Source organism: Podarcis liolepis, assembly GCF_965112155.1.
Source record: "Podarcis liolepis genome assembly, chromosome: 13".
Classification (NCBI taxonomy): domain Eukaryota; kingdom Metazoa; phylum Chordata; class Lepidosauria; order Squamata; family Lacertidae; genus Podarcis; species Podarcis liolepis.
This window is the reverse complement of record NC_139573.1, coordinates 337979-347945: the sequence shown is the minus strand read 5'-3', so window position 1 is coordinate 347945 and position 9967 is coordinate 337979. Positions and strand designations below refer to the sequence as shown.

General features: G+C 52.3%; 1 protein-coding gene across 1 annotated transcript; it reads left to right on the top strand.

Annotated features, from left to right (window-relative positions):
• The first annotated feature begins 505 nt into the window (after nt 1-505).
• On the top strand, nt 506-8377 carry LOC310692035 (uncharacterized protein). Its single transcript, XM_083472421.1, has 6 exons — nt 506-649; nt 5853-5979; nt 6130-6215; nt 6988-7215; nt 7318-7497; nt 7635-8377. The coding sequence occupies exons 1-6, from the start codon at nt 601-603 to the stop codon at nt 7673-7675; spliced, it is 711 nt and encodes a 236-aa protein (XP_083328547.1). The 5' UTR covers nt 506-600; the 3' UTR covers nt 7676-8377.
• The last annotated feature ends 1590 nt before the right edge of the window (nt 8378-9967 follow it).

Sequence of the window (9967 nt, the reverse complement as noted above, 5' to 3'; positions counted from 1 at the left end):
GGTTTGGAGATCCTCGAGTCTCTCGCTGCAAGATCAAAATAAAAAAATTCCTTCCAGTAGCACCTTAAAGACCAACTAAGTTAGTTCTTGGTATGAGCTTTCGTGTGCATGCACACTTCTTCAGATACACTTCTTCAGATTTCGTGCATGCACACGAAAGCTCATACCAAGAACTAACTTAGTTGGTCTTTAAGGTGCTACTGGAAGGAATTTTTTTATTTTGACTATGGCAGACCAACACGGCTACGTATCTGTCGCTGCAAGATGAATAGGAAGGAAGGGGGGCGCGGGGGGGCACATGACAGAGATGGACGCTTATCCATGTTCGCCCGGTGGGGATGGAGAGCACCTCTCCCCGCTTCTCTCCTCATCCTAGACGGGGGGGGGGGTAAATCGAGGGGCACTCAAAGGGATCCCAAATGTGGGAGATGAACCCCCCACCCCCCGGCCCCGCCAGCATCGGGGGCGGTCTACCGGCGGCGTCCCGCTCCCTCTTCCCGGGGAGTTTCCCGCTGCCGCCTCCGCCCCCTGGCACCGGGAAGTCCCAGTGCGCCGCCCCACCGCCGGGCCCCTTTCGTTTTCGGCGGCAGAAGGAGAAGCATGGGGCGGCGGCTGCCCGTCTTGCTGGCGCTGCTCCTGGCGGGGCCAGGTAAGGGGGCTGGAGCCGGGGAAGGAGGACTGGAGGGGGGAGCCGGGGGGCGGGAAGAGGAACCCCGGATTCAGGCAGCGCCGAGCTGAACTGCGGAACTCCCTGCCGCGGGAGGCAGGGCTGGGCAAATCCAGGGAGGAGGGGGGGGGCTACCGAGGGCTGCTCTGCCTCCTGCGTCTGAATGCCAGTCTCTGGAAACCGGAGCTGGGGGGGGGGGAGAGAAGTGGCCCCTGGGAGAAGAGCGGGCTGGACTGCAGGAACCATTTGCCGCATCCAGCCGGCTCTTCTGACGGAGCCTTCGTGTCCAGGGGCAGTCTACCTGGATTCCTTGGTTCTAAGGCAGGGGTAGGCAACCTAAGGCCCGGGGGCCGGATGTGGCCCAATGGCCTTCTCAATCCGGCCCGTGGGTGGTCCGAGAACCAGTGTGTTTTTACATGAGCAGAATGTGTGCTTTTATTTAAAATGCATCTCTGGGTTATTTGTGGGGCAGAGGAATTTGTTCATTCCCCCCCCCAAAAAAAATATGGTCTGGCCCACCACGTGATCTGAGGGATGGTCCTTGGGGCAAGACCCCCCCCCCACTTTGCCAGGCTCTCAGCCCCATGGGGGTTTCGGCTACAATAAATCTGTTGCTCGTTTAGGGCAGCCTCCTGCCCACCCCCAAAAAAGAAAAACACAACCCACCAGATGTTTTGGATCACAACTTCACACCAGAAAAGGCTGTGATGTGTTTAGTTACTTACCAGGTTTCTATCCTGCTTCCCTCCCTCTGCACGGCGGCGTCCGTAGCATCAGGCGTCTGGACCCGCGTGGTCAGTGGTGGCCCTGCTCTGCCCCCACGGACAGAGGCTTCCTCAGACCAGTTTCTGGGGCCCACCGGTGGGGAGAGTGACCCTTTTTGGTTAATGTCTGGTGCAATTGCAAAATACAAAACAGTGACACTACAAATGCAAAATACGCAAAGGGTTACTAAAGGCAAATTCAAAATTGCCCAAGTACTGTATAATGTTCCTGTCGTGCTTGGAGCCTTCCTGTGGGCTCCGCTTTGGGGTGTCTGGTCAGTCCAGGATGATGTTGGGCTGAGTGGACCTTTGGCCTGATCCAGCAGCCAGACTCTTCTCACCTGTGTTAGGAATCAGCCAGGCGCCAGGCACATCTTGCGACTGTTGTGGGTCCATCTGTGACCACATGGAGACAGATCTCTGGACGCCAGGTGGGCAGTGGACATCTCCGCCTGGCTGGCCCCTCCAGCTGTCTTAAGCAGGTCAGCAAAAGAGCTCATCCACTGCATTTATACCCCTCCTTTTCCTCCAAGGAAGAGACAGTTCACTCCCCCCCCCCCCAGTTAATCTCTACAACGACCCTGCGAGGGAGGTGAGGAGGCTGTGCCTGACTCCACCCAGGGCTGAGTGCGGGTTTGAACCTTGATCTCCCAGGTCCTCACCTGCCACTCTCACCGCCCCCCCACACTGGCTTCCTAGGGTCCTTTGGCTAGGAGGCAGCTCTAAAAACTGAATAGGTAAATAAATATGGGGAAAGTAAAATGCCCTTTAGAGAAGGATCTGAAATATTTTCCTGGAAGCTTGAATTTATTTTACTACTACTACTACTACTACTACTACTACTACTAATTTTATTTATATCCCACCCTCCCCAGCCAAAGCCGGGCTCAGAGCAGCTAGCAACAAAAAAAGTAAAGCAGCATTCTAAAATCAATTCATTTTAAAATCAATTAAAAAATTAATGGCAACCATTGGGCTAGAGGATTACCAAAGGAGGGGGTCAGGCTGTGCCTTGGCCAAATTTTATTCTAATTTGTTTAATTTAATGATTTAATGTGTTGGAAATCACTTTGAGATTTTTTCAATGAAATATAAAGCAGTATAGAAATAAAATTAATAATAATAATAATAATAATAATAATAATAATAATAATAATAATATTAATAATAATAATAATACTGGCACCTAGGCATACTTTGGTGCGGCGACTGTAACCTCGGTTTAAGGTGCCACCTGGTGATTAGCTTATACACCTGAGTTTCTAACGCTGCTTTTCATGTTCTCTGGGCTTCTCCAGGCTGGCCCCCCCTCCCCCCTCTCATAAGAACATAATAAGAGTTTGGTGGATCAGGCCCGTTCCCCCATGAATTTGTCTAATATTCTGAATCCATCTAGGCTCGTGGCCATTGATCCAGCGGGTTCTTTTCATGCCGTCCCGCAAGCCTCACCCTTAAAAACTGAAAACAAAAGCCAAGTCAAAAGAGTCTAAAAACAGAGTCTAGAATTAAAAACTTAGAGTCTAGAATTAAAAACCTATACTTTCCACTCAGTGATTTCAAGGCATGCGGAAACGGCGTTCTTCTGTTTATTTTTGTTTCATAAAATGTGTGCACAGCTTGATTGTTGAAAAAGGGGGGGGGGGGAAATGAAACAATAAAATCGAGAGAGAAAAATACAGCGCCTTAAGGCACACAGAAAGTCAACAAATTAAAACCCATGCCAGCGTTTCTGCTTTACTGTATTCTCCTGCCTCTGGGGAAACATCAACGCTTCCACATTCCTCAAGCCTTTGCTACTTTTGCTGCAACAGAATCCAAAGAGAGCGAAAGAGGAGGCCTGCCAGTTTCTGGGCTTTCCCGTCCTTAATGGACTGACTCCAGCTACAAAAGCTGAGGCCGGGGTCTTGCTTTGGAGGTTTCTGTGGGGGCAGCGATCGTTGCTGTTACTGATAGTCAGAAGGACTCTCTTTGTGTTGTGTCTTTGTGTGAGACTTTGCTGTGATTTATGTGGAAGTTGCTCAGTTTGGTTTTGCATTTTTTAAACGTTTGATTTCTCATTCATGGCTCCATTTGTGACGGTTTCTTTCATGTTGGAAGCCGCCTTGAGCGTGGATTGAACTGTGGAAAGGAGACAGAGAACTAAAATGATTTAGGTATGGTTGGTTGGCCACTGGAGGAAGAGGAGGCTGGGCTGGATCCAGCCGTCAGGCTCTTCTCGTGTACTTAAGGAACCTCCAGGCCCAGAAGCAGTCTATCTAGATTCCTAAGGTGTTTTTTTTGGGGGGGGCAATTGGATACTCAGGGGACAGGATGCTCGGTGAGATGGGTCCCCTTTGGGGCCATGAATTTGTCTAATCCTCTTTCAAAGTCATCTGGGTTGGCGGTCGTTGCTGCCTCTTGTGGAAGGGAGTTCCACCGGTTAACTAGGCAACACACCATCAATGCCATCTCAGTGTATTGGTGGTGGGTTCACACGAGTCATTTCACTTTGTGGGCCATTGTGTGCCCCTCCCTCAATGTTCCTGCTTTAGTGCCATCTTGGGGTGGGGGGGCCCCTTGTGCTCCTGCGCAAAAACAGGGAGGAAAGTTCTCCCCAGTTTTGGAATGACAAATTACAGTCTTTTGAAAGTGGAAATGGAGCAATCTATCCAGTGCTGTTTTTGTAGGAAAAGAGGTGCCAAAACTCACCATTAACACCTCCCTTGTTCTCTTATAATGGATAATGGCGCCATCTGAGAGGGCCTGAAACTGAGTTCCAGAGAGTTCTGGGTGGAAAAAAGCCCTGCATCTATTTGCCCTGAAGCTTTTGCAGGGACAACTGATACTGAACACAGGATTGTGCAGCGTTATTATTATTATTATTTCATACAATGTATGAAATGATTATGGAAAACCTCAAAGTGGTTAACAAAAAAAGATCACAACCCTCCTTTAAAACATGTTGTTGTTGAGTTGTTTAGTCGTGTTTGCCTCTTCGTGACCCCCTGGACCAGAGCACGCCAGGCACTCCTGTCTTCCACTGCCTCCCGCAGTTTGGTCAGGCTCATGTTTGTAGCTTCGAGAAGACTGTCCCACCATCTCGTCCTCTGTCGTCCCCTTCTCCTTGTACCCTCCATCTTTCCCAACATCAGGGTCTTTTCCAGGGAGTCTTCTCTTCTCAGGAGGTGGCCAAAGTACTGGAGCCTCAGCTTCAGGATCTGTCCTTCCAGGGAGCACTCAGGGCTGATTTCCTTCAGAACGGAGAGGTTTGATCTTCTTGCAGTCCATGGGACTCTCAAGAGTCTCCTCCAGCACCAGAATTCAAAAGCATCCATTCTTCGGCGATCAGCCTTCTTGATGGTCCAGCTCTCACTTCCATACATCCCTACTGGGAAAACCATGGCTTGAACTATACGGACCTTTGTCAGCAAGGTGATGTCTCTGCTTGTCTAGATTTGTCATCACCTTTAATGCATACAAAAGTTAAAATACTAAAACAAATCAGAATTACCTCGACTTTCTTCTTTTAATAATATTTATTATTATTATTATTATTTCAAATTTTACCGATTCCTTTACAGTACAATCTGAACAAATCTCTCATATCCTTTGACTGGTCACCCATGGGATCCTTTTGTTAACTTATAAAGCTGCTATATTACTTATATTTTATCCATTATATGCATTAATTCTAAATTATTAAACTACAATTTCTCCTCTGTTGCTGCACTTCAAATCCTGCAGACGTTTTAACATAACCATCGTCAAAATTACATCAGCTTTCTGAGCATCTGGGTTAGGCTTGCATAAACAAGAATACTTTCAGCAGGTGCCAAAAAGAACACAGGGAAGGCGCCTGTTTTATATCAAGTGGCTGGGAGTTCCAAAGGGCAGGCTATACTAAAATATCAGGTTCTTGTAAATGTGGAACAGGCCTTGTGTGGCATCTGCAGCAGTGCCAGTTCCTCTAATTGAAGGGGCAAAGTGTTCTCATGGGTAAACTGGTCCCAAATTTTAAAGGGCGTTTCTGTGAGCTGCTCTGGTTCACCAGAAGCGGCTTAGTCCTGCTGGCCACATGACCCGGAAGCTGTACGCCGGCTCCCTCGGCCACTAAAGCGAGATGAGCACCGCAACCCCAGAGTCGGCCACAACTGGACCTAACAGTCAGGGGTCCCTTTACCTTTATGCTAACAGCAACACCTTGAACGGCCCGGTTGCAAATGGTCAGCCACTGCAAAGGTGTTCTACGCTGACCAAACCTCGTTCCCTTTAGGAATTAAGCCTAACCCCACCCCAAAAGCAAGCCCCCTTTGCTGGGCCCAGGGCAAAGAGAACTCGGCCCTTGCCTGCTTCTCCTCCTCCTCTTCCTCATTCATTGTGGGCCAAAACGGCCCTCTCCGCTCTCCACTCTTTCCTGAAGCTCTGCTCTTCTCTTTCCACAGCTCTAGGGAACGAGGGAGCAGCTGCTGGGACTTGTGGCTCTTGCCAGAAACACTCCAGAAAGCAGGGGAAATTAAGCAAATACCCTGGGCGGATGAAAAACTGGGAAACCTGCATGGACTTAGTCAAGTAAGTAGGCCACCCTCCCAACACCCTCGCCAGCCTGGAACAAGGGACTTTTCCCTGCCTGCCATCCTTCGGCGGCTCCGTTACGTCTCTGCCAGCCCCCTGGCTCTCCACCTCCATCCCTCCGCTCCATTCCGTCCTTTTCCTTGGCAGGTTCACGTTCCCCCAAGGAGACTGTTACCTCGGCCTAAAGAGCAGCGACTGGGTCCAAGCGCTGATGAAAGAATTCCCTGAAAAAGGTGAGTGAAAAAGAGGGGGGGGGGAAAAGGTTTGGGGGTGCTCTGGCTGGTGAGAAGTGAAGGGGCCTAGTGGTCAGGCGGGGACCTGGGAGAGCAGCCACGAAGCTCGCAGGGTGGTGCCCGGTCCCTGCCTCTCTCAGCCCAGCCTCCCTCACAGGGATTCTGGCTGAGCTTTCTGAGGGCAACAGCCAACTGGACTCTGGAGGCTTTCAGACAGAATTTGCACAGCCCCCCATCAGGGAACCTTCGGCCACAATCCCTCCACTAGAAGACACCTGGAAGCATTAAAAACCTGTTCCTCTAATGGGAGGTTTTTAATGTTTCAAGGCTTTCATGCTTTAATATTTTGTTGGGAGCCGCCCAGAGTGGCTGGGGAAACCCGCTCAGATGAGCGACACATAAATAATAAAATTACCATTACAGTCGTACCTTGGTTTTGGAACAGCTTAGTTCTCGAACGCTTTGGCTCCCGAACGCTGCACCCCCGGAAGTGACTGTTCTGGTTTATGAACATTCTTTTGGAAGCCAAACGTCCGACGGGACTTCCGATTGGCTGCAGGACCTTCCTGCAGCCAATCAGAAGCCGTGCTTTGGTTTTGGAACATTTTGGGAGTCAAATGGACTTCCGGAACGGATTCCGTTCAAATTCCAGGGTACAACTGTCTTCTTATTGCAGGAGGCTGGGGTAGAGGACCCTCAGTCCTATGAGCCTGTGAATGGCCTGTTTTCCTGCCCCCCCAGCAGTCTCAGTGTGCATTTCTCTCTCCCACAGAAAAGGGTGCTGTGATGCTGAGTCCAAGCCATGCACCTGCCAAGCCAGGTCTCACCTCTGCACCCAAGCCCTCCACCTCCACCTCCCGAGCCTCCTCCTCAGCTCAGCCCCCCACGGTCTCGCTGAGGGTCCTCAACGAGACCCCTGCCGTGCACCCAGCTCCAGAGGTCCCCAAGGACGCAACACAGCCCCCCACGTCAACTGGAAGCCCTAGGCCACTCGGCCACGGTGAGTGTGTGGGGCTGGGAGGACTGGGGCCCCTGGAAAGGGACTTCCCACCCTCTTTAAAGCCCCTCGACTGTGCTTCGAAATTCTTTGTTTGCCTTGCAGATCCCCTGGCAGCCGGGCCCGCCAGCCAGGCCCCCCAGACGGCAGAAAGGGGGGTCTCACCAGCAGTCGTGCTTTCTTTGCTGGCTGTCACCCTGGTTGCCGTGGCCATTGCCACCACTGTGGTGTGCCGGAGGAGACGCCGGCAGCGGCAGGCGACCCTCATTCCTCTCGGAGACCCAGGTGGGCAAGGAGGGGGGCGGTGGGAAGTCTCCTCTGCTCCCCCCCCACAGAACAGCCTTTGGCAACCTGGCGCTCTCCAGAGGTTGTGGACTGCAACTCGAATTGTCCTAACGAATCCCTCTTTCCCCTTTCCGCAGAGGAGCAAATACACCTGCCGCGTCATCGCGAGAAGACCTGAAGCCAGCCTGGTGGCCGCTGGAGTAAACAGGGGCCAGATTTTGCCAGAATTTCCAGCAAGTCTGCTGCATCACTTTGTTCCAAGAGTTGGGGGGGGCATGAAAGGACTTTGAGCCAAGGGGGGAGAGTGGGAAATGTAGATACTGGAATCCCGTTGTATGCAAAAGGGGTCCCTTGAAAATATACCCCCTGTTCTCAAAAGGCTTTTGAGGGGGCGTGTCTGGCAGCCAAACCCCCAAAGCCCCCCCCCCTCGTTTGCACTTTACCCGTGTGCCTTTCCCTCTGCCCCCTTATTTTTGTACAGAAGCACAGAAACTGTAGAGTTGGGAGGGACCCTGGGGGTCATCTAGTCCAACCCCCTGCAATTCAAGAATCTTCGCTACAGTATCCATGACAGATGTCCACCCGACCTCTGGCTAGAAGCCTCTGAGGAGGGAGTCTTCACCATCTCCCGAGGGCGACCGTTCCTCTGTTGAACAGCTCTTGCTGTCAGAAAGTTCTTCCTGAGGTTTAGTGGGAATCTCCTTTCTTGCAACTTGAAACCATGAGTTCGAGTCCTACCATCCAGAGCAGGAGAAAACCAGCTTGCTCCACCTTCCCTGTCTCCTCTCAGCCTCGACCTTCCGAGGGCCAGAAGACCAAATGATATGTCATAAGAATATGTAAATAGAAATGGTTAAAAAAATAAATAATTTTGCACAAAGGAGGATTCTGCCCTCATGATCTTTGCTTGCTCTCTGCGTCCTCACTTTGAAGTCGAAAGCAGAACCCGGAAGGCCACGGTCTGCTTTCACTTCTCGGTTTGCAAAGCTTCCTCGTGAGTCAGGTCTGGGGAATCCAGCTGCCCCCCCCCTCCTCCTCCTCTCGCTTCCTCCTCCATGACCTCATGGGGCTTTCCGCCCACTGTTTTCTCAAGAAGGAAATTTTCAAGGATGGGCGAGGGTGTCGTGTCGCCCACAGGTGCTGCACTGCCTCACCCAGGGGGAAGGATGGTGCCCCCCAGGCCGCCCCCACATTTCCCAGCAGCTATATCTGTCCCTAAACACACCACAATGCCTTTTGAAGGGGCCGCACCAATGAAATTTCTGCCCAGGGAAAGAAAGGGCTGCTGGGCGGAAGCCAAACTCTCCGTGCAGAGATAAGGGGAAAGTAAATAGGAACCGGGTTTGGCATTTCAGGCGCCTGGCTTGCGCAATCTGGGCTGGGACTGCGGTTCTGTGGGGGCCGTGCAGGTTGCGACATGACCTTGAGGAAATTTAGGACCTTTAGACTTGTAGAGGTGGGGAAAGGACCCTGGGGGTGTCTAGCCCCCCCCCCCGCAGTGCAGGAATCTCCAGTCAGCGTGACAGGCGGCCACCCAGGCACTGTTTTAAAATCCCCAATGCATCACAGAACAGTAGAGTTGGAAGGGCCCCCCGAGGGTCATCTAGTCCAACCCCCTGCAATGCAGAAATCACAGCTGGAGAATCCCTGACAGAGGGCCATCCAACCTATTCACAAACCTCCAGTGAAGGTGAGGCCACCACCTTCCCACGTCACAGAATCCAAGAAATGTAGAGATATGGAAAGGGCACTCCAGAGGTCATCCAGTCCAGCTCCCAGCAAGGAAGGAATCATCAGCTGTTTAATTGTGGGGTGTCCCCCCCAGACCTTTCAATAAACTCTGTGAGATGAAACAGAGAAGCAACTTTTTAACGCAAGAGTTGCAGTCCCATTTCCACCTCCCCGCGTGCCCCCCACCCCCGCAGGCCCCCAAGCAGCAGCAGCAGCAGCAGAGGTGGACGTCCTTGAGGGCCGTGTCCTCCTTCAGGCCGGCCGGGGGCTGCGCTCTCGTCTGGAGGCCGCAGGTGGGGCAGGGGCTGCTCCACGAGCCCCCCCAGCCCCCCAGGGCACCTGCAGCCCCTCGCCAGACTCCCTCTCCACCCGGAGGTTGTTGGCAGCCGTGGCGTCCAGCCTCACTCGCGGTGGCGCCGCCTGCAGCTGCAGGAGACCCGCCAACTCCAGCTGCCCAAACTGAGAGGGCGAAGCAGAAAGCGCAGGGTTAAAGTGCGGAGCTCCCTCCCAGGAGAGGCAGCCGGGGGGCTTTAAATGAGGGTCGGGCAGATTCTGGGAGGGGGGCTATGGGGGGCTCCTAGCCAGGAGGGCTCAGCTCTGTCCTCCGCAGTCGGAGGCAGGAAACCTTTCTGGACGCCTCGAGAGGAGAGAGACCCCGTAAACTTTATGCCACCGGCCAACTCTGAAAAAGCAAAACAAAACAATCCCCAAACGAGGATGAAAAAAGTACAAGGTGGAT

What these genes read in the sequence shown, in the direction of transcription:
- LOC310692035 (XM_083472421.1), top strand. Translation starts at nt 601, where the DNA reads ATGGGGCGGCGGCTGCCCGTCTTGCTGGCGCTGCTCCTGGCGGGGCCA. An exon ending in GCTGCTCCTGGCGGGGCCAG is followed by an intron (nt 650 to 5,852) that starts GTAAGGGGGCTG and finishes CTCTTTCCACAG; the next exon opens with CTCTAGGGAACGAGGGAGCA. An exon ending in CCCTAGGCCACTCGGCCACG is followed by an intron (nt 7,216 to 7,317) that starts GTGAGTGTGTGG and finishes TTTGCCTTGCAG; the next exon opens with ATCCCCTGGCAGCCGGGCCC.